The following is a 25424-nucleotide window of genomic DNA, read 5'->3' as shown; positions in this document are numbered from 1 at the left end:
AGCCAAATGCAAACAGTGGAAGGAGCACAGAATATCCCAAACCATCTACCTCCACCACCACGTTGTCAAGCATTACCTGTCCCACATATGGCAAAGTTTGCAGGTCTAACTTCAGCCACCTCAGAACCCACAAAACTGGAGTGAAAGCAAGTCTTCATGAAAGCAAGAAGTGGCAGCATCAAATAACGATGCATAACATCCATGTGAAGTTTAGGATAAGAAATCTCTGATCAATAATGAAATGATGTGCCGATGTGCAAGATGAAGCAGGATTCCCCCTCACCCCCCATTTTTGAAAGGTAATAATTGCCATCATCATAACTCCCTCTGCACTATCCTGCCTCTCACACTCCCAGGACTGAGACAGCATGGGTTAGATACTGTCCCATCAAACTCTCCTGGGGCAGATCCATATGGGTTAATCAAACAATCCCACTGTGTATCTACAGTGGTTGGATATTGCATCATCTCTGGATTGTCACCATTCCACAAGGTGAAATGCTCACCTAAACCAGAGATATCTGGTATTAATAATAAACCCAGTTTATTATTGTCACTTGTACCGAGGTACAGTGAAAAACTTGTCTTGCAAACCGATCGTACAGGTCAATTCATTACACAGTGCAGTTACATTGAGTTAGTACAGAGTCCATTGATGTAGTACAGGTAAAAACAATAACAGTACAGAGTAAAGTGTCACAGCTACAGAGAAAGTGCAGTGCAATAAGGTGCAAGGTCACAACAAGGTAGATCATGAGCTCATAGTCCATCTCATTGTATAAGGCAACCGCTCAATAGTCATATCACAGTGGGGTAGAAGCTATCCTCAAGTCTGGTGGTACGTGCCCTCAGGCTCCTGTATCTTCTGCCCAATGAAGAGGAGAGAAGAGAGAATGACGCGGGTGGGTGGGGTCTTTGATTATGCTGGCTTCACCAAGACAGCGAGAGGTAAAGACAGAGTCCAAGGAGGGGAGGCTGGTGTCCATGATGCGCTGGGCTGTGTCCACAACTCTCTGCAGTTTCTTGCGGTCCTGAGCAGAGCAGTTGCCGTACCAAGCTGTGATACATCCAGATAGGATGCTTTCTACGTGCATCGGTAAAAGTTGGTGAGAGTCAAAGGAGACAAACCGAATTTCTTTAGCCTCCTGAGGAGGTAGAGGCACTGGTGAGCTTTCTTGGCTGTGGCATCTACGTGATTTGACCAGGACAGGCTGTTAGTGATGTTCACTCCCCGGAACTTGAAGCTTTCAACCTTCTCGACCTCAGCACCATTGATGTAGACAGGTGCATGTACACCGCCCCCTTTCCTGAAGTCAATGACCACTCCTTTTGTTTTGCTGACGTCGAGGGAAAGGTTGTTGTCATGACACCATTCGACTAAGCTCTCTATCTCCTTCCTGTACTCCGACTCATTGCTGTTTGAGATATGGCCTACAACGGTGGTAACATTTGCAAACTTGTAGATGGAGTTAGAGCAGAATCTGGCCACAGTCATGAGTGTTTAGGGAGTAGAGGGCTGAGGACACAGTCTTGTGGGGCACCAGTGTTGAGAATAATCGTGCCGGAGGTATTGCTGCCTATCCTCACTGATTGCGGTCTGTTGGTCAAATAAATGAATTGATTGCTCATCCCTAATTGCTCCATGAGGAGCTTTCTACTAGAACCACTGAATTTGTGAGGTGAAAGTACCACCACAGATAGAGAGTTTCTGCATTTTGACCCATGGACAATTAAGGGGCAATAATTAATGTCAGCATAGTATGTGCATTGGCAGAGAAAGGAGAAAGAAGCAGCTCTGCTTGGAAGAACTGGTGCTCCTATGAACCTGCTGTCCTTTACATGGTAATTTACACTTGTTTAGGAGATGCTGCTGAAGATGACTTGACAAATTGCTCAAGGGCATCTTGCAGATAATATACTCTTTAGCCACTGTGTGGCAGTGGTGGGGGTGGGGGAAGGGGAATGAACATATTTCCTAATGGATGAGCTGGAGAACGAGCACACTTCTCTGTCCTGGAGGTTATCGAGCTCCATGAGTATTGTTGCAGATCACCCCGGCCTACTGAATTCACTGTACTGGGGAAGAGTCCCAACCCCAAAAACACAATAAAGTGTGCCTCCTTCAAAAGGCAGCGGAAAGACACACATACACACACATTTCCTCAAAGGTTGAGGTTCAATTTCTCAGGAGGAGACTATGGAAACAGTGGATTACTGCTGCACAAGGCAGCATCGCAGGTGGTCAGAGCAGCGTGCTGGGGAAGCCCAGATTTACTGCTATCAAGCATGCACTGTTATCTTAGCACATATATCCCATTTGGGACACTCCTTAACACAGCTGATCGAGTACGTGTGTCATCCTGCTTTTGCCTGCTGTTCATTAGAAAGGCGCAAAACAAAGGATCACATCAACAGCAGTCACTGAGGGTATGAATCCACCAATAAAATTATTTAACTCTCTCCTTCAGACTGTTACACATACAGATTGATAAGAAAGTAAATTCAGTAGGGTTGCTTGAAGAAATTAGTTATTAAAAAGATGATTGTGCCCAAAGCATCTCTCAAAGTGTTTTGTAATTCTCACCCCAGGCAGAATTTCAATGAACAATAGGTAGTTTTTAAACTTTATTCTGTAATAACTTGCTTTGCAGCCTAAGTCACAGCACGGCAGCATGCATAGTTCAGACAAGGGACAAGCAAAGCACTCTTTATGATGCTCAAAGTCCAAAGCAAGTTCAGGAAGTGCTAGAAACACATAAGCCAGTCAAAATGGGCCCATGGAGAGCAGAGATGAACCATTTTGATGCAGGATCCACGCCAGAAACTTTAACTATTTTCCTTTATCCACTTACAGCTTGTGAATACCCAACACGTTCCTCATTTGCCGTGATTCAGATGCTATATTGAACGCATAAAGTGTCCACTATAGTTCCAGAAGCCAGCCTCGTTAAAGTCTTCCATTTATTCTTGCTTCTTGCAAACATCCCTAAGCACTTTAGAGAAAATGAAATGCTTTGATGACGTATACCGATGGGTGTTACACTGTCAAGTGCAAAAGTGTTTTACACACAGCAAGATCCTACAAATAGCATTAATACAAGGGTCAGCTAGTTAAGGGTGGAATATTGCCATAGGTCTTAAAAATCCAACAAAGAGATAAGATCTTGATTTAAATGTACTGTCCCACTCTAACAGTACAGCATTTCTGCAATGCCACACTGAAATATCATTTCAGATTAGAAACTTAACCTCTTGAAACTGAAATGCAGCTGGTGGAGAGGGAAGAACACAATCAGTTAACCAAACTAATTTAGTTGGTAAGATCCTCCTCCAAATTGTCAAGTACCACCAGAACAGATTAGCCAATTGTTATTTTGTGCTGAACTAACCACTGGAGTCAAGAGACAGGATAAGCAGAAGAGAGGTTTTAAACTCTTCGATTTCTTCCCCCACTGAACAGTGCTTCCCAAGGAGGGTTTTAATGTTCAGGTAGACTCTTTTGTTTGCCAAGGAGTTAGATATAGTTCTAATGGCTAAAGAGATCAAAGGATATGGAGAGAAAGCAGGAACAGGGTACTAAATTTGGATAATCAGCTGTGATCATATTGAATGGGGAGCAAGCTCGAAGGGCTCCTGTTTTCTAAGTTCTATGTTTCTATTTTCTTCCTCCCAAAGCACGAACCTTAGTCGGAGGATGACAATCAAACATAACAACACTCACTGATATCTTGTACATTGATACACTCATGACCAGAGGGTTACTCACTACTCAGCTTGAAAACACAATGGAATCTCGAATGGCCGTTTTGGTGCTATGACACCAACTCCACTTCCTCATATTATCAGACCCTATGATTTCTCTCACTGTTTCACAAATGCCTTCAAGACAACATTCTTTATTTCAATAAGATAAGAGGAAGGAGAAGCGAGGTGAGCAAATAGCAAGGTTAACTGCCAGTTAATATCTTGCACAGTTTCACACAGGGAATGATGGCAAAGCATTACGTTAAGGTTTGGTAGGGTGGCAGAGGAGAGAATGGAGTATAGCTTGCAGACATAACCCTGTTCTATTTTGAAATTAGACATTCGGATCTTATTTTTACAGTTTATTATAAATCCTGTTTACATTTATGATTCCAAAGACATACAGGTTAGGAACTTGTGGGCATGCTATGTTGGCACCGAAAGCGTGGCGACACTTGCGGGCTGCCCCCAGAACGCTCTACGCAAAAGCTGCATTTCACTGTGTGCTTCAATGTACATGTGACTAATAAAAGACATCTTATCTATCTCTGATGCAGTTTACCTGTGTGAACATCACGATGTATTTACACCCTTCCATCTGTGATGTCTTTCTCCTTTCTACATTAATTTTTTTTTTAAAGTGACTGCGCAGAAAGGTACTGAGGGGTTCTTAAAAGTTACTTACTTTGCACAAACGTTATCTGTACAACTCAAACATATCTCACAGAGTCACATCTCTGGGCAAAAAATATCAGGTCTTACCCAAGCTTTCTGGAGAAATAAAAGACATTAATATTTTGAATTTTATTCAAACCATTACACAGGGAATTCAAAATTCTTCATATAAAGGTTTGAACAAAATTCAACTTTTTTAATTAAGGGAAAAATTGACATCCAATAAAATTTTTCTAGAGGCACCTTGTGTGATTTGTGAGAAATGTTGCAATTGGTGTGAGGAATTTGAGCAACTAGTTTACATGGGCTTAAAATGGACCCAATAAAATGTTGGCAGAAACCTAACAATAAAGAAGTCAAAATAGGCAGATAGAAAGTGAGAAAATCTATGGATATACAAACCCGGTGGCACTCACATCTACTGTGATGAAGTGCTTTGAGAGGTTGGTCATGGCTAGAATTAACTCCTGCCTGAGCAAGGACCTGGAGATGTTGCAATTTACCTATTGCCACAACAGATCTACAGCAGATGCAACCTCACAGGCTCTTCACTGGGCTCTGGAGCACCTAGACAACACCAATACATACATTGGGCTGCTGTTTATCGATTACAATTCAGTGTTCAACGCCATCATCCCCTCAGTACTAATTAACAAGCTTCAAAATCTGGGCCCCGGTACCTCTCTCTGCAACTGGATCCTTGACTTCCTTATCGGGAGACCACAGTCATTGCGGATCAGGAATAACATCTCCTCGCTGACAATCAACATAGGCGCACCTCAAGGATGCGTGCTTAGCCCACTGCTCTACTGTCTCTACACTCGTGACTGTGTGGCTTGGCACAGTTCAAACACTATCTATAGATTCAGCAATGACACCACTGTTGTTGGCAAAATCTCAGATGGCGACGAGGAGGTGTACAGGAGTGAGATAGATCGGCTGGTTGAGTGGTATCGCAACAACAACCTCGCACTCAACACCAGCAAGACCAAGGAACTGATTGTGGACTTCAGGAAGGGGAAGTCGGGAGAACACACACCAGTCCTCATTGAGGGGTCAGCAGTGGAAAGGGTGAGCAGCTTCAAGTTCCTGGGTGTCAACATCTCAGAGGATCTACCCTGGGCCCACCACATTGATGCAATCATGAAGGCGGCGTGCCAGCGGCTCTACTTCATTAGGAGTTTGAGGAGATTTGGTATGTCACCAAAGACTCTTGCAAATTTCTACAGATATATGGTGGAGAGCATTCTGACTGGTTGCATCACCGTCTGGTATGAAGGGTCCAATGCACAGGATCACAAGAGGCTTCAGAGGGTTGTAGACTCAGCCAGCTCCATCACGGGCACAAGCCTTCCCACCATCGAGGACATCTTCAAGAGGCGGTGTCTCAAGAAGGCAGCATCCATCATTAAGGACCTTCACTATCCAGGACATGCCCTCTGCTCATTATACCATCAGGGGGGAGGTACAGGAGCCTGAATACCCACATTCAACATTTCAGGAACAGCTTCTTCCCCTCCACCGTCAGATTTCTGAACGGTCCATGAACTCTACCTCGTTATTCCTCTTTTGCACTATTTTGTTTATTATTTTTTGGTAACATAGTAATTTTTATGTCTTGCACTGTATGCTGCCACAAAACAACAAATTTCACAACGTTTGTCAGTGATAATAGACCTGATTCTGATCAGGAGTAGACCACTTGGCCCCTCAAGCCTGCTCCACCACTTAATAAGTTCATAGCCAATCTAATGGTCACCTCAAATCCACATCCCCTTTAATCCAGTACCATTCCACTCTATTGCTCATCAAGTATCCATCTACTTCTGCTTTAAAAGTATTCAAAGACTCTGGACAAATTTCACTTCATCTCTGTCTGAAATAGGCAACCACTTATTTTTAAACAGTGACCCCAAGTTCTAGATTTTCACATAAAAGAAAACATTTTCTCATATGCACCTTGTCAGCCATCAGGATCTTGTATGTTTCCATCAAGTTATTTCTCACACTTCTAAACACCTGCAGATACAAGTCTGTCCAACCCTTCCACATAAGACAACCCAATAGGAGAATTTTAATAAGATATGGATATGCAAGATAACATTATGTAAACCATTCCCGACTTGCACTGGAAATCAACACACCTACCACAACAGGATTGAAGATAAATAAAGGAGAACCTCAGCATACCTCAGTGTAGGGTTAATGGCGATTGACCAAACGCGATCTTCTGTCCTTATTGTGTGCAAGCATTCTCTCAGACGATTCGAACACAGCGACCAAATCTGTACAAGTTGAAGAGATAAGTTCACTCCCAAGAAATTTTAAAATATATGCCTTATAAAAAGGATTCCTTTTTTCTGCTTTGATTTTCAGATCATTCACCTAATATTCAAGGCATTCCTCAGTCAAAGTCCATTCACCCAATTTTCACTGTAGTTCAGACATGGAAAACTGGCATTCAGGAGGCTGTTCTCCAGACACACACACACAATACTCAAGGATGGACATAAAGGCACAAAAGAGTAAGAGGGAGACAGAAAGATATAGAGAAAGAGGAAGAAACAGAAATTCATACAAAGATAGGAAGAGAACATACTGAGAAACAGAGAGGCTGATGTACAGTAAGATACACAAAATGACAAACATAATATGGGAAACAATGAGAACTTGCCTACGAAATAGAACAAGGAATGTAGGAGAGATGGGGAAAAAAAAAGATATTTTGGAAGAGATAGATTATTGAGGGTGGCAAGTACTGGAAACCCCGGATATCAAGGGATATTGAGGGCTGGATAAAGAGAAGAAAAAGGAAACATATAGCAGGTATAGAGACCTAAAAGGGAAATCTGTCAAGAGTATAAGAAGTGTAGGGATATGCTTAAAAAGTAAATTACTAAGGCAAAGAGGAGTTATGAAATATCACGGGTAGACAGGATTAAGGTAAATTCAAAGGTATTTTATATATATTGACAAAAGAATAACCAGGGAAGGAGTAGGGGCTATTAGGGACAACAGGGGGGACCTGTGTGAGATGGCAGAATGTATAGGTGAGGCCCTAAATTAGTACTTTTTATTGGTATTCACAAAGGAAACAGACTTTGTAGTTGGAGAACTCAAAGGGGAAGGAGAAATTCGACTGCAAATAAAGAGGAGTTACTCAATATTTTAACGGGCCTAAAGGTGGATAAACTCCCAGGGTCAGATGAGATTTATCTCAGGCTACTATGGAACACAACAGAAGAGACTGCTGTGACTCTGGCTGAGATTTTATACCTTTGCTGGCCACAAGTGAGGTACCAGATGACCGGAGGACTGCAAGTAGTCATAGAGTTATACACCACCAAAACAGGCCCTTCAACCCACCTCTTCCATGCCAACCATGATGTCTATCTAAACTGGTCCCATTTGCCTGCATTTGGCCTGTATCCCTCTCAATCTTTTATTTTTCATGTACCTGTCTTTTAAATGCAATTATACCTGCTTCTATTACTTCCTCTGGCAGCTCATTCCATACACACAGCAACCTCTGTGAGAAAAACATTGCTCCTCAAATCCACTTTAAATTTTTCCCCACTCACCTTAAACCTATGCCCTCTAGCTTTAGGCTCCCCCCTACCCCAGAAACAAAGACCGGCTATCAACCATATCTATGCCCCCACGATTTTATAGATCTCTGCAAGGTCACCACTCAGCCTCCTTCACTCCAAAGAACAGTTACAACCTATCCAATCGCCCCTTATAACTCAAGCCCTCCAGTCCAGGCAACATCCTTGTGAATCTTTTCTGCTCCCTCTCTAACTTAAGCACATCTTTCCTATAGTTTGGTGACCAGAACTGCACACAATCCTCCAAATGTGATCTAACAACTTTTTAAGAAGGGCAGCAGGCAAAAGCCTAGTAATTAGAGACCTGTAAGCCTAACATTAGTAGTAAGGAAGTTATTGGAAAACATTCTGAGGGAGAAGACTAATGACTAGTTGGAAAGGCAGGGACGATCAGAGATAGCCAGCTTGGCTTTCCCAAGGGCAGAACTTAATTGACCAATCCAGTTGAATTTTTTGAGGAGGTAACAAAGTGTATTGATGAGGGCAATGCAGTAGATGTGGTTTACATGGATTTCACTAAGGCCTTTGACAAGGTCTCACATGAGAGACTGGTCAAAAAGATCAGGGCAAGTTGGCTACAAAACTGGCTTGGCAATAGGAGTACAGTGTTGTTTTTATGATTGGACGCCTGTGACTAATGGTGTTCCACAGAGATCGGTGCTGGGACCCTTGCTGTTTTTCTAATATACGTGAATGATTTAGGTGTGGATCTAGGTGGCACGATCAGTAAGTTTGCAGATGATACTAAGATTGGTGGAGTTGTTAACAGTGTTGATGGTAGTCTTAGGCTACAGGGTGATATTGATGTGGTGGAGAAATGGGCTGAGAAATGACAGATGAAGTTTAATCCTGATAAATGTGAGGTGGTGCATTTTTAGAGTACTAATGAGGCTAGGACATATACCATGAATGCTAAGGTCCTACGAATTATTGAGGAATAGAGGGACCTTGCTGTGCAAATCCAAAGATTCTTGATGCCACAATGCAGGTCGATAATGTGATTAAGGTGGCATATGGGACACTGGCCTTCATTAGTCAAGAGCATTGAACACAGAGCAGGGAGGTTATGCTCCAACTTTATAAAACCATGGTCAGAGTTCAGCTGTAGTACTGCATGCAGTTCTGATCACCACGCAACAGGAAAAAAGTGATAGCACTGAAAAGGATGCAGAGGAGATTCACCAGGATGTTGCCTGCGGTAGATTATTTAAGTAATAAGGAGAGACCGGGTCTGTTTTCTCTGAAGCAGAGGAGTTTAAGAGGAGAATGTGATTGAGGTATACAAAATAATGAGGGTATAGATAGGGAGAAAGATTCCTGCAGTCTACCCTATCAGAGTTAAATAAAACTAGAGGACATAAATTTAGGGTATGGGGCAAGAGATTTAGAGAGGACCCAAGGGAGGGATCTTTTTCACCCAGAGAGTGGTGACAACCTGGGATGCAATGGTAAATTGGTAAATTACTAAATTGGTAAATTGGTTTATTATTGTCACATGTACTGAGGTACAGTGAAAAATCTTTGTATGCATGCCATCCATACAGATCATTTCATTACAACAATGCTGGAGAGAATGGTGAAAAGAGAATTGTTAGCAAGATTTAAAATATGTCTAGATGAGCACTTGAATTGCCCAAGCATAGAAGACGATGGGCCAAGTGCTGGTGGATGGGTGCCCACTTATCAGCATGGATGTGGCGAGCCTAACAGCCCTTTTCCATATTGTACCACTCCATGTCTCAAATATGAGTAAAAAAAAAAGAGTACAAGAGCAAGGAAGCCATGATGACCTGTTATAAAACACTGGTTCAGCCAGAACTGGAGCTTTGTGTCTATTTTTGGATGCTACAATTCAGAAGAGGTTTAAAGGCTTTGGTGAGACTGCAGGAAAAAAAATATTAAGATGATTCCAGGAATGAGGTACTTTAGTTGTGTGGATAGACTAGAGCTGGTGTTGTCCTTGGAACAGAGGAGGTTGTGAAGAAATCTGATACAGGTATTCAAAATCATGAACGATAAAGACAGAGTAAATAGTGAGAAACTGTTTCCATTGGAGGAGAGGTCAGGAATTAGGTGATTGCCAAAAGAACTAAAAATGACAGGAGGAAAAATAATAATACACAGTTACTGGTTTGGGTATGGAATGCACTGCCAGGGGTAACTGTGGAGGCAGATTCAATTGTAGTGTTCAAAGGGAATGTGGGTAAGTACCTGAAAAGAAAGAATTTGTAAGGTTGTGGGAAGAGGGCAGGGAATGGGACTATTTGGATTTCTCTTCCATTGAGCTGGTATGGACTCAACTGGCCAATGGTTATTTCCATGCTGTGAAAAAAATACATAGAAGGGAGGCAATGAATCAGTGGCTGATTCTCAGGTTTAATTATTAGGTTTGTAATACACTTTTTTTCCACTAGAAAGAGAATACACACAACTTTAAGAAAGAGTAATGTAGCTACATTCCTGGGATAAAAGTGAAGGTAATTTCATTCTGGCCCAGTCCTTAAAGTGTTAAATTTTAATCTCAAAGCCCAGTAATGCCCGTGCTGTCACTGTACTGCTTTATTATCCAAAAGACTGAGACTCAAATCACTCTGTATCTACACATTCTGGCAGCTTCGAGGTCAGACTGCAGTCTGCTTTATGTCAGTATTACATTTCTGGGTTACAGCAGCAACAGAACCTTTCAAGAACTGATGGAGCACTTGCTCATCCCAAAACAAAAATTACAAGTTTTATTTAAGGTTTATTTATTCCCCAGATAGTTCAGACTTCATTATGTGATTCTTATTTTACTTCAGGCAAGGGAAGGTCCCGGGTTCTATATACAGACTAATTAGTTTGTTGATCTCTGCTGGAGCTGTGATTAGCTTCAACACTCCTACATTGGGGAAGCAGATACCTTGTGTCAGAAGTTAGTCAACTGTAAAGAAAAACTGAAAAAAATACTAGAAACACTCAGCGGGTCAGGCAGCGTCTGTGGAGAGAGAAACAGAGTTAACGCTTGAAGTCTGTGACCATTCACTTCTGCTGACACGTCATCAGCCTGAAACGTTAACCTTATTCTTCTTTCTCCACAGATGCACCCTAACCCAAGTGTTTCCAGTATTTTTGACTTCTCTACTGGATGTACAAGTTGATTTATATTTTCTCTGCACCTTATGAGTCACTGCCTCACTTAATCCTTTTGGACAGAGAATGCTAGTTTCTGCATTACTATGCAGGACAAGAGATCAGCAGAATGAATGACTAATTGCTATAATTCAGTTTAACAATATACAGGCAATAGATACATTCAGTAAGCAGGAGTGTGGCACAATAATCTGATACTGCCCTTCACCTCCATAATTCAACTTCATATCCAAATTTTGATGAAGGCGATCAAAAACTCTCTTATCTGGTGAAATCACAACTCCTCTATGAAATGACTTTGTGGTGATTTGTATCCTGTTGTTAGTGGAGAGGGATCTACTGTGTAAAACTGACCTGTAATCAGTTAAAATTGTTAATCACAATTAGTCAAATGACAGGATGGAGAATGGTGTGGCACACATTTTTCAAAGAAGTATGGGTTAACAACATTGAGAAGCAATTATCCAGACCTCATCTTTTATTCCACTCCTCTTTAGTCCAGGAACATCAAGTCCAATGAACCCTCCAGTAACTCAGCACTAACTAGAGACTGACCTTTCTGCTCTATGAGATGGTATTTACAAAATCCATGTCCAATTTAAGTTGTAAAAATAAAAAAAATAGTTAATGAAGAAACTGGAATTGGAGGACAGAAGATTAAGGGGGAGTTTGATAGACCTACTCAAAATTATGAGGAGTGTTTTTCCTGCACTTTAGGAGAGATTATTAACTGTGTGTACAGCAGGGCAATAAGTAACCAGAAAGCATAGATTTATGATAATTGGCAAATAGGACAAGGGAGAGATGTGTGGAATTTTTTTTTTAAAGTCTGTTGTGATCTAGGACACATTGCATGAAAGGGAGCTGGAAGCAGGTTTAAGAGTACTTTTCAAAAAAAAAAGAATTATACATATATTAGAAGGAAAATCTGTGCACTACATAGAAAGAGTAGGGGAGTAAAAATATTAGGATCACTCTTTCAAAGAACCAACATTGAATGACCTACAAAGTGGTGCATTTTTCTATAATATAAACATTATATGACCCACTTCCCCTGCCCAACCTACAATTTACCCTTTTCTATATACTAATGTAAAATCCTTTGCTGGCCTTAGCCAGTTCACAGGGCTGAAGGTGAAAACAAAAAGATTCATTGCTGGCATTCCAAGACTTCGTCTTCTCCTTGGAGAGTTAAAAATACTCCTTCCCTCACAGATAGTACAAATTCCACTTCTGATAGGGACTAGATTAACTGCCAAACTGAGCTTAACACCAGGCTGCTTCTCCACACCTACCCGGGCTGTCTTGTCTCTTGAGCCACTAACGATGACATGTCCTCGGCTGTCGATGCAGTTGACCTCTTGATTGTGTGCTGAGTACTCCACACAAAATGAGTTGCAAGTGTCATAGACAATGATCTTCCCATCCCTGCCAAGCAGTTTAACATATGCTCTTAGCAACATACATCAGAATTGTCATTAGTTTTAGTACATAAATACACACGCAAAGCAATATTAGTGCCTAATACGGCTGTTGCAGTATTTTGAACAAGAAAAATAAACTGTTAAAAATGTAATGGCTCCTGAATCAATGATGCTCAGCAAAGAAAGAAACATTTGACTTTAATGCACATTGCTCCATGTGCTGTCACTGTAGCGCTTAGATAACAAGAAAATTAGGACACAAGTGAGAGACGAGTGGGTGAGCAGGGACAAGGAGCCAGAGAGGGACATAAACAAAGGCTGAACACCAGTAAGAGCTGTGCACATCTGGGAGTAAGAGCGGAGTGAGCAGGAAGCAGAGAGGGGCTGAGTGGGGGGTGGGGAAGTGGTGAGGGGCCAAGGCAGCAGATGTGTAGCTAGCTTTTGAACAAAAATCTTCCAATAGCAAAATAAAATGAAATGTTTCTTTCTACCCGACCTGTACTGTGGAAATATAGTAACTAACACCGAGATGCAAATAAACCTTATAGCATTAGGAAGATTTACAATCATTTTAATTTGTGTGCATAATGCACATACAGCTAAGAAAGAGTTACAAGAGTGCAAGTGACTGAACTGGAATGAATCACTGGTCCTAAAGCCTTCTGGAGAGGAACTTTGGCAAAATTTCATAGCCTCAATTCCATCATCCAGAAATATAAGTACATAACTGAGAGCATCTTAGACACCATAACCTACAGTTACATTCAAGAAAGGAAACAAATCTAATCACAGTAATTGACAGCCTCCCCAGCGTATTTCTCAACTGCTTGCTCCCAGTGGCTGAAGAGCTGCACCACATCTCGTCCCAGACATACAGGGCAGATTCCATCATCAAGATATTTAATGGGCATGGCCTACCATCTCTAAGAAAAATCCAGGAAGCAGCATCAACCACAATACATGGCCTTTCTTGTCCTCACAAAAACTTTCACTCTGTAAACCGGGAGGATTTGTGGATAACTCTTCTCAACTCTGGGTGCTCTCAAAAAGTCAATGAGATGATGACATGCAAGCTATAATCCACCAAAGACTGAGCTTCAACACAGACTGGGGTCATCCAAAGCTGCATCATCATTCCAACCTCTTCTCAACCTTCTTCACCAAAGAGTTATACTTCACCTCCAAAAGCTCTCCACTTGAATGGAACTAATCTACAGCACAAATGGGAAACTGTTCTACCTCCATTGTCAGAATCAGTGATCATGCTGTAGTATGCAGATAACCCTTATGCACACTTAGCAATGAGCTGCACAGAACTGTTGACATGTTCACTGAAGCATCTGTACGACAAGGCTCCTCAAATAACCTCCACTGCACAATACCATCCTCAGACAATAAAAGGTCCACAAGAACAAGTGAAATCTAGATCACTTTCCACATCTCAGGAGCTACCTCACAGCAAAGGCAAAATTCACCACCTTTATGGCATGAGCATAGCCTTTGGCCAAATGAGCAACAGAGTTTTCATGTTCAAAGATCAATATCTCAAAACCAGTACTAAACTTATGGTCTACTGGACAGTAGTGATCCTTACCCACCTGTATTCTTCCAAGACACAGGCTACCTATATTAGGCACCCCAAAGCACTGGAAATGTACCAGCATGCATTGGCAGGATAATGTCATTGCCCTCTCCCAGGCCAATGATAAGGTCTGATATCGCTCAAATGGCTTCAATAGGTGGCCACATCATCTGCATGCCAGACTCCCAAAAAAAGACAAATCAAGTTCAATAATGGCAAAAGAGTTCAAGGAGGCCAGAGAAAATACTTCAGGGATGTTCTCAAAGCCTCCTTGGAAAAAAAATGCAACATCCATGGAAATCCCTGGCCAAGTGTAAGGAGTAGGAAAAGTGTAACATATCCAAACATCCCACCTACCTATCCCTTCAAGTACCTCCTGGCTCATCTGTAGCAAAATCTGCAGATCATGCATAGGCCATATCAGAATCCACAAAACCAGAGTGGAAACACATAATTCTCCACCCCAAAGTACTGCCTAATAACCTGGAGCTCTTACCCTCCGCCACTGACGACTCGTGATTCATTGACGACAAACCGGCAGACATCATCCTGATGACCAGTGTACACAGTGATAGGGTGCCGGTGCAGACCAACACCATTCCGACTTAATGGATAGGCTCGGATATCAGATGCTTGGGAGAGGTAGAGCCACTGTTTGTCCAGTTGTAACCAAGGTAACAAACTGAAGAGAAATCAGAATGTAGATCAGATCAACTCAGGACACAAAGACAGCACAAATGGGGAACCTATCCCCATGTTCCACTAAAGCAAAAACACAGCTTGTTCCACCAGCAGGTTTGCTACATAAAAACAGTGGCTGCGCTCCACAATTATACAACCATAAATATTAGGTTAAGTATCAGGAACTCAATATGGTTCTGAGCATTAATAGCAGTGAAGAGCCAAAGGATGAACTAGATTGTTGTACATTTAAGACCATGAGGGCAGTGCAGTGGCACAGCTAGTAGAGCTACTTCCCCACTGCTCCAGTGATCTGCATTTGATCTCAACCTCCAGTGCTGTCTAAGTGGACTTTGCTTGTTCTTCCCAAGATTGAATGAGTTTCTGGGTGTTCCAGTTTCCTCCCATATCCCAAAAATGAGCAGGTCGGTAGGTTAATTGGTCATGTGTGTTGGTGATTGTAGAATCTGGGGAGAGTTAATAGTAATGAGGGAATAATAAAAATGAGATCAGTGTAGGATGTCTACTTGTTGTTCTTCCCCTACTCCCCAACCTCCCATTATCCCATCTCTCTGTTCAAGCAGTTGTTTCAAAGACTCACTCTGGTCGAGATTTCCTAAAAAAACTTAATAAGTTTGCCAGAGGCAATTTCCCCTTTATGAAGCCATGTTGACTCTGCTCAATTATAGTATTTGGTATTGGTATTGGTTTATTATTGTCACTTGTACCGAGGTACAGTGAAAAACTTGTCTTGCATACCGATCGTATAGGTCAATTCATTACACAGTGCAGTTACATTGGGTTAGTACAGAGTGCATTGAGGTAGTACAGGTAAAAACGATAACAGTACAGAGTAAAGTGTCACAGCTACAGAGAAAGTGCAGTGCAATAAGGTGCAAGATGACAACAAGGTAGATCGTGAAGTCATAGTCCCTCTCATTGTATAAGGGAACCATTCAATAGTCTTATCACAGTGGGGTAGAAGCTGTCCTTAAGTCTGGTGGTACGTGCCCTCAGGCTCCTGTGTCTTCTACCCGATGGAAGAGGAGAGAAGAGAGAATATCCTGGGTGGGTGGGGTCTTTGATTATGCTGGCTTCACGAAGACAGCGAGAGGTAAAGACAAAGAGTCCAAGGAGGGGAGGCTGGTGTCCGTGATGCGCTGGGCTGTGTCCCCAATTCTCTGCAGTTCCTTGTGGTCCTGGGCAGAGCAGTTGCCGTACCAAGCCGTGATACATTCAGATAGGATGGGATTACTTTACAATTTTCCAAATGTATTGCTGTCACTTCTTTATAAATTGATTTGAATATTTTCCAACTAGAAATATTAGGCTAATCAGCCTAGAGTTACCCGCTTTTTGAATAGGGGTATCACATTAGCAGTTTTCCAATCCTGTGGCATTTCTCCAGAATCAAAGAGCTTTTAGAAGTTTACAGCTATGTATCCACTCTCTCAGTAGCCAATTCTTTCAGGATCTTAGGATGCAAGTCATCAGGTCAGGGAACTTCTCGGTCTTTATTCCAATTAGTTTGCCTCACCAGCATCTTTCAGCATTAATCATATATATCTTCTACTGAAGACTGTTGCAAAATATCTGTTTAACTCCTCTGCTCATTCTCTAGCTGCCAATGGTCACTTGGACCTCTCTCTTCATTTTATATATACTTAAGGAAACTCTTATTGCCTATTGTTATCTTTTTTGCTGTTTCTAACATCTTCAATATTTCTCTCTCAACCTAGGCTGTACCTCATTTGTTCCATACCTGTCTTTGATGTGACTTGTGTAGAGGCAACTTTACTCTTTATCTGTGCTGTACCTGCCCTGGGACTGTTGATTAAGTTAATGATCAGGGACCTTTATTCTGCTGACGTCTGTTGAATAGAGTGTCACAACAAGTGGAAACCAATGCCCATGAACCAGTGCCCAGCTTGCATCATACTGGGAAAAAGTGGGGCCATAAAAAGAAAAAAAAATAAATTGCCACTTACTTGCACTTCCATCTTAGAGTAACCTCTTGGCGACACCTCCCATGCTTCCAGTTCTGAGAGACTTTCACACGCTCTTTCAGAGCTATTTGGGGAAACCTGAAACAGTACAGCACAGAGAAGAACTAAACACCTACTACAGTGGTGTCAATGACACAGAGGCTGAAATCCGTTTCAGCAGTATTGCTGAAACAGGCAACAGCAAGTTTGTTTTATGCTCTGCCCATTTTTGTTCTGCTAGCGACCTTAAACGGAACAGAAAATATCAGGCATTGTGTAGAAAGGGCTGCCAATTTTGTATGGCAGACTGACATAACTCCCTGCATTTTCCAATGACCTCTCAGAACTAGCAGACAGGAATCTGCAGAGAAAAGGAACAGACCAAGGCCAAAGGGTTCCACATAGGAGGAATTCACATAGAATGTAACATGGCTTAACTGGTTTGATTGCTGTTCATTCACTGCCTAGAGTTCAGCTCTAACCCATTCCAGGCTGACAGGATTAATTCTCTGTCTCATGTCACTCCTTAAAATAGAGCAAAATTAACCTAGCAGTAATATGGGATCAAGAAGCACTTGGCGTTATTTGAGAATACCAAGTTCCTAATGTGCAAGTATCAGCCCTCTCACCTGAAAGTTGCCATTTCAAACCTGACACCAGGACTTGAACATATACTCTACGTTGGTAACTTAGTGAAGAACTATTGGAAAACACTGCAGAGAGGGGCATTACAGGAGTACAGCACTGACTGAACTATGTAACAGAGGGAAAACTGCACTTTTGGAGACACCAGTTGACACATTACAAGCCCTAGAGCTACAGAGAGGGCGCAAAAATCTGATGCCCTAAAGATCAGCCAACTTGCCCACTACAAAGATGAACCAGAAAAGCAAGATGCTGGAATCTGGAGCAACAAACAAGATTGAAACATTGACTGTCCATTTTCCTCCACAGATGCTGCCTGACCCACCTCGAGTGTGTGTGTGTGTGTGTGTGTGTGTGTGTACTGCAAGAAGATGAACATAGAACAGAGAACAGTACAGCACAATACAGGCCCTTCAGCCCACAATGTTGTGCCAACCTTTAAACCTCACCTAAGACTATCTAGCCCCTTCCTCCCACATATCCCTCCATATGCTTATCTAGTAATCTCTTGAATTTGACCAATGCACCTGCCTCCACCACCGCCCCAGGCAGCGCATTCCATGCCCCAACATTTCTCTGGATAAAAAACCTTCCTCTGATATCTCCCTTGAACTTCCCACCCATTACTTTAAAGCCATGCCCTCTTGTGTTGAGCATTGGTGCCCTGGGAAAGAGGCGCTGGCTGTCCACTCTATCCATTCCTCTTAATATTTTGTATACCTCTATCATGTCTCCTCTCATCCTCCTTCTCTCCAAAGAGTAAATCCCTGGCTTCCTTAGTCTCTCATAATGCATACTCTCTAAACCAGGCAGCATCCTGGTAAATCTCCTCTGCACCTTTTCCAATGCTTCCGCATCCTTCCTACAATGAGGTGACCAGAACTGGACACAGTACTCTAAGTGTGGTCTAACCAGAGTTTTATAGAGCTGCATCATTACCTCGCGGTTCTTAAACTCGATCCCTCCATTTATGAAAGCTAACACCCCATAAGCTTTCTTAACCACCCTATCCACCTGTGAGGAAGCTTTCAGGGATCTTTGGATATGGACCCCCAGATCTCTCTGCTCCTCCACACTACCAAGAATCCTGTCATTAACTTTGTACTCTGCCTTGGAATTTGTCCTTCCAAAGTGTACCACCTTACACTTCTCCGGATTGAACTCCATCTGCCACTTCTCAGCCCAGCTCTGCATCCTATCAATGCCCCTCTGCAATCTTCGACAATCCTCTACACCATCCACAACACCACCAACCTTTGTGTCATCTGCAAACTTGCCAACACACCGTTCTACCCCCTCATCCAAGTCACTAATAAAAATCACGAAAAGCAGAGGTCCCAGGACCGATCCTTGTGGGACACCGCTAGTCACAGCCCTCCAATCTGAAAGCACTCCCTCCGCCACAACCCTCTGCTTTCTACAAGCAAGCCAACTCTGAATCTACATGGCCAAACTTCTCTGGATCCCATGCCTTCTGACCTTCTGAAGAAGCCTACCATGTGGAACCTTGTCAAATGCCTTACTAAAATCCATGTAGACCACATCTACTGCACTACCCTCATCAATCTGCCTAGTCACCTCCTCAAAGAACATTATCAGGCTTGTGAGACATGATCTGCCCTTCACAAAGCCATGCTGGCTGTCCCCGATCAGACCATGATTCTCTAAATGCTCATAGATCCTATCTCTAAGAATCCTTTCCAACAGCTTGCCCACCACAGACGTAAGGTCTATAATTCCCTGGAGGATCCTTACTACCTTTTTTGAATAAGGGGACAACATTTGCCACCCTCCAATCCTCCAGTACCATTCCCGTGGACAATGAGGACTCAAGATCCTAGCCAAAGGCTCAGCAATCTCCTCCCTCGCCTCCGCTGAACAAGGCTGTTTATATCTTTGATGCCATGTTTAACTCGAATCTCAATTCCTCATCCTAAATCTTCTTCACCATAGACCATTTACTTTCACCTCTGTATTCCTCCTGTTCTTGCCCCTGCTGAAACCCATATCCACACATCTGCTACTTCTAGATTTGTCTATTCCAATGCTCTCCTGGACAGCCTCCTTCCGTAAGAATCATAAAAGCTCTGCTGCCCGGGTCCTCATTCAAACCATCCTGTTCATCCACCTTGCCTTGTGATGAAAGATTAAGCAGGTGGGCCTATGCTCTTTGGAGTTTAAGAGACTGCAAGATGATTTTATTGAAACATACAAGGTTCTGAGGAGGCTTGACAGGGTAGATGCTGACAGGATAGTTCCCTGATGGGGGAATCTCAAATTGGACAATGTCAGAGATTAAGGATCACTCATCTAAAATGGATAGAATTTCTTCTTTCCAACATTTATGAATTATTAGAATTCTCCATCCCAGAGAGTGAGAATACAGAGTAATTACCGTATCCTAAGCTAGAGAGAGCTTTAGGCTTTAGAGAAATAAAGAATTGTGGGAACCAGGTAGGAAACGAGAGTTGAGGCAAAGATTGAATGAGCCGCGGTCTTAGCGAGTAGCGGAGCAAGCTCAACTAGTTTATATGGTTGACTCCTGCCGCTACTTCTTTTGTTCTTATGTTTCTTTTGGTTAAATGTCAATTAGAGTCTGATTATTCTTTTGAATTACCTTGGGACATTTTACCACAATAAAGACACTGTATAAATGCACCTTGTTGTCGGTGTAGAGCAAAGACTTGTTGGAGTATTTAAGTCAACACTTCCCCCTCAGTCACACCATCGCTCACCTTGGGTCTGTGGAGAGACCACATTATGGGGAAAAAGTCCTCTATGTCAGTCTTTAACTGCGACAGCACTTCAAAAGTACTGGACTTGATATTAAGTGCACTGAGATGTGCGATGGGACGTTACAAAAACCCAAACCTTTTTTGTCACACATTCAGTAACACTAGTAGATGTAAACTGATCGACCACTGTGGAGAAGCAGGGTCACCTGACCTGTCAGCAGTGCTGTGACCATCCTGCTTAGCCTTGTAAATGTCTGGAGTCAATCCATCTAAGCAGAGTGCTTACGCAATGGACTACGTTAAGATTCACATGTGCAGTGCAAAAAAAAATCTGATGGAGAGCATGGGAACAGCGGGCATTCATGGGCAACACCTGCTGTCATCACTCCTGCTTCCTCGGTAAGAGGTCTCAGACTTCCGCGCACCATCTCCTCCTCAAAACAGCTTGGCTGAGATTGGGAATGCATTGTGTCAGAGTTCATAGGGGCAACACACCCAGCATGCCCAGATCCACGGACAAGGCAGGGAAGCACAGGTTCAAAACCATAAAAGGCAACACAAGAACTGCTGCTTCAAAGCAACTATTTAAGACCGAGTCCAGACTGTGAAGGAAAAAACCTCAGAATTATTTAGTGATGGCCAGATATTATGATGGGGATGGATTGGTGGTGGTGAGGATGGATCAGTGATGGTGTGGGAAGTGGATGGGTGTTGGTGGGGGGGGGGGGGGAAGCGGAAGGATGGGGACAGTCACTGTGGGAAGTCAAACCAGGGTGGGACTTACACAGCGAATGCTAGCACCCTGGGCAGTGTTGTGCAACAGAGGGACCTGGGAGTATAGGTATATAGTTTGATGAAATTGGCATCACAGGCAGACAGGGTGGTGAAGAAGGTGATTGGCATGATGGCCTTCATCAGTCAAGGCATTGAGCATAAGATTGGAACGTTATGTTGTAGAAAGATACATTTCACTGTGTGTTTCTATGTACATATGACTAATAAAAAAATCTTATTATCTTATATACAAGATGTTGGTGAGGCCACACTTGGAATATTATGTACAGTTTTGGTCAGCTTGTTATAGGAAAGAGGTCATTAAGCTAGAAAAAGTGCAAAGAAGATTTACGGGAATATTGTCAGGACTTGAGGTCCTGAGCTATTGGGAGAGGTTGAGCAAGCATAGGAGATTGAGGGGTGACGTTATAGGTGTACAAAATCATGAGGGGCATAGATAGGGTGAACGCACCAGGGAGAGGGAACAAAAAACTAGAGGTGAGAGGGGAATGATTTAAAAAGAACCTGATGGACAAATTCTTCACACAGCGGGTGGTACATTTATGGGACAAGCTGCCAGAGGCAGTAGTTGAGGCAAGTACAATAATGACATTTAAGTGATATTTGGATAAGTACATGGATAGGAAAGATTTAGAGGATGTGGGCCAAATGCGGGTAAACTAGCTTAGTGGGCACCTTGGTCGGCATGGACAAGCTGGGGCGAAGGGCCTGCTTCTGTGTTGTAGCATAGTTTCTATGCCCAGACAGAGTAACTAGGATCCGTCAACTACAGCTGTGAGAGTAGCACTCTAGTGCCTTTTGAGCAAGACGGCTGAGAGTTTGTCCCACTCCAGAGAACAACAGTTCAGATTGACACATGCAGACTCATTTAAAAAAAATTAATTTCCAAACAACCTTTCAGGATTTCAAGAATCCCAAAGTACCTTACAGCTAATGAAGTTTCCATGAAGTGTAGTCATGATGATAATGTATGAAACAAAGCAGCCAAACTGTGCACAGCAAGATCCCATAAACAGCAGTGTGCCATTAGCTTTTCTGGTGATGTTAGTTGAGCATTAAGTATTGGCTAAGATGCCAAGGAGACCTCCGCTGCTTAATTTTGAAATAATGCCACAAAACCTTTCATCTCCATCTGCAAAAGCAGACATCAGCTAACTTTAGTGTTTCACCTCATCCAATGCTCTCAGCACTGCTTTGGGAACATCAGCTATGACTCTGTGCTCATGCCTGGAGTCAGATTTGAACCCAAAACCTTCTGATTCAGACAACAATGCTACCCACTGAGCTACGGATGACACGGAGGAAGCATCACTGGTTCGGGCTCCCATTACCAAATAACAACATGTGGTGATCGTAGAAATTGTCCAGAGATTGATGTGAAAGTTAGGACCTTCTGTGAAGCATTTTGTGGTTGAGTAACTTGCCAACAGTCACAGGCCATGCCCCTTTGGGAGGAGACACAAACAGTATACCTGCAGTCTTAACAGAAGCGTGCCCTCACTGGCTTTAGAACAAAAGAGGAAGATTGTAAAGAAAAATATACAAGGTTACATCTTTGGTAACCCGAGAACCCCCAACACATCCAAACCCAATATAAAACACCTATTTGGGTCAAAGTGCAAAGGTCAGCAAGCAGCTCGCTTATTTTAAGCAGTTGCCATTTGCTGTTCTGTAGAAACAAATGTGAGACACATATGTTCACCAACAATAGATCTTCATCACACACACACACACACGCACACACACACACACGCACACACACACACAGCAGACTGTAAATCAACAGTGCGTTTGGACTAGAGCGAGAGCCCCACACCCTCGAAGGACAATCTAGCTTGCTGTCACATTTCACACATCTCATGCACTTCTGCCTTTGTCCATGATAATCCTTTACATTTTAAAACCCAATTATATCCTTCTTTTCATCTCCCTCCACTAGACCCACAACAAATTGTCACAGAATTCAGAAAGCCTCTGTGAAATTACCACAGAAAATATCAGTCTTCAACAACTTACTTCAGACAGTTAGAAGTTTGGCCTATTGCTTGTGGTTACGTCTGCTGAGGACTGTCTGACTGCTCCTTCATCCCATCACATGAATTAAAATATTCATTACTATTGGAAGTCTGATGCTTGATCTTAAAAGGGACTTCTACTTCTATAGTAAGAACATCCTAAAGGACTCAGTTAATGCGGCACTTTTGAAGTCATTCTTGTGAGAAAGGAAAGGCAGCAGGTTATCTGCATACACCATGGTCATAATAATGATTTTTTGAAGCTGATGTAGAACTGTAGAGTAATACATAGAGGTGGATGAGGCAGACATTTGGCTCCAGAGTAGCAGAGTGTATTCTTCATATTTGCAGACTATCATCGAGTTGTTCTAAGTATATGGACAACAACTGTTCTACATCTGAGCACCATGCATCCACGTCTCCCATGGTTCAAGCAAGTTGCTTTGGATTTGCATATGAACATTACAAGTCAAAGTTTTCTGCATTGGGTTAATCATGAGATCCTTGCAACTTCTTGGTTGTATCTCCTTCTTCAAGATTAAGTCCATGGGTCTTAAGGCGAATGATGGTCCTGGGCATCACTGATAGGTTTTGCTTAATGCACCAGCCTTCCTATGTAATTCATGTTTTGTGGAAGATGGATAGATTAGCAATGTATAACAATACAGACAGCATTGACCAGATAATCTACTTTTGGTAATGTTGCCTGAGAGATTAATATTGGCCAACATCAGGGAGAATTCTAGAGAAACAAAGGACTGCAGATCCTGGAATCTGGATGAAAAACATGATGATGCTGGAGGAACTCAGCAGGCCAGGCAGCATCCATGGAGAAAAGTAGGCGGTCAATGTTTAGGGTCAGGACCCTTCTTCAGGACTCAGCTTTTCAGAGCTCTGCTTTTCCCTCCTACATATTGGGCTTCCCCTTTTCCATTCTTCAGTCCTGAAGAAGGGTCCTGACCCAAAATGACTGCCTGCTTTTCTCCACAGATGCTGCCTGGCCTGCTGAGTTCCTCCAGCTTTATCATGTTTTTCATTTACCATCAGTATTATCAATGCTGAATTGCTCACTATCAACATGTTGGAGGACATCATTGATTAGAAAGTCAACTTGACCATAAATATTATGGATACAAAACAGATCAGAGGCTAGACACATTCCAGTAACTGACTCATCTCCTGATACTATAAAGTTTTTCCATCACCTAAGAGCCACAAATCAGGACCATGATGGAAGACTCTGTTTGTTTGGATGAGTGTAGTTGCAACAACACTGGGAGCACCTCCCAAATCCACAACATCTTCCACTAAAGACAGCAGGCACATAGGATGACCAGCATCTGCAGGTTCCCCTCGAGTTTCGCCATCCTGACTTGGAGATACCTTTCTGCTCCCTCATTGTCATTAGGACTAAATTCTAGAACTTCCTGAGCAAGCATTGTGAAAGCACTTTCACCAGAAGAACTGCTGCAGTTCAAGGTGGTGTTATGGCCTTTCCAACAATATCTACATACTGAAATATGAAATTAAAAAATGGTTTTAAACAGTCTGTTTTGCTTTTGGTCAAATGCCAGGAAGTGGGAGGGTGTCTGTGACAGGGCTTGGGATTGAAAATGATGATGTCAATTTTTCCAATATTTAGCCGAGGATATTTCTTCTCATCCAGTGCTGCATAACAAACAGCCTGACAACTAAGAGACAGTAATGGTCGAGAGAGGGGGTGGTGAGGTAAAACTGAGTGCCATCAACGTCCATGAGATAACTGACACTGGAGACTCAAGAGATGGCAGATACTGGAATCTGGAACAAAAAACAAATTGCTGGAGGAACTCAGCGGGTCGGGCAGCACCTGTAGAGGGAAATGGACAGTTGATGTTTCAGGTAGAGACCCTTCATCTGGACTGATAAGTGACAGAGTGTTTGGATATTGCTGAGGGGCAGCCTACAGTTAAGAAATACGAGGAAGCCAATTACAGTTCCTCACTTGGGAACGGTGGGAGAACAGGACGAAACCTATTATCATAGAACTATACAGCACAGAAACAGACCCTTTCGACCTACCTTGTCCATATCTATCTACGCTAATCCCATCTGCCTGCATTAGGACCATATTCTTCCACATCTTTCCTATCCAAGTAACCTGGCCAAATGCCTTTTAAACATTGTAATTGTATCTGCCTCTACCACCTCCTCTGGCAGCTTTTTCCACATAACCACCACACTGTGCGAAAAACTTACCCCTCAGATCTCCTTTAAATTTTTCCCCTCTCATTTTAAGCATGTACCCTAGTTGTACAATCCCCTGTCCTGGGTCAAAGGCTCTGACCCTTGATCTAACTATGCCCCTCATAGTTTTACAAGGTCACCTTCCAGCCTCTTACATTTGCGTGAGATTAAACCCAGCCT

The 25424-nt window shown here is 42.6% G+C and overlaps 1 protein-coding gene across 2 annotated transcripts in view; it reads right to left on the bottom strand.

The window, feature by feature from the left end:
* The window catches only part of fbxw4 (F-box and WD repeat domain containing 4), a 109508-nt gene that overhangs the window by 73715 nt on the left and 10369 nt on the right, over positions 1-25424 (bottom strand). The window contains exons 2-5 of one of the 2 annotated variants that reach the window (XM_052027048.1): positions 16832-16927; positions 14659-14844; positions 12452-12584; positions 6610-6704 (exon numbers count right to left, since the gene is read on the bottom strand). In XM_052027048.1, the coding sequence (XP_051883008.1) occupies positions 6610-6704; positions 12452-12584; positions 14659-14844; positions 16832-16927 (510 nt within the window). The remainder of the gene's footprint in view (positions 1-6609; positions 6705-12451; positions 12585-14658; positions 14845-16831; positions 16928-25424) is intronic. The other variant, XM_052027049.1, reaches the window with a different exon arrangement.

This window comes from Pristis pectinata, chromosome 12 (genome assembly GCF_009764475.1).
Source record: "Pristis pectinata isolate sPriPec2 chromosome 12, sPriPec2.1.pri, whole genome shotgun sequence".
NCBI lineage: Eukaryota > Metazoa > Chordata > Chondrichthyes > Rhinopristiformes > Pristidae > Pristis > Pristis pectinata.
Note: the sequence above shows the minus strand (reverse complement) of the source record. Positions and strands in the feature narration are given on the sequence as shown.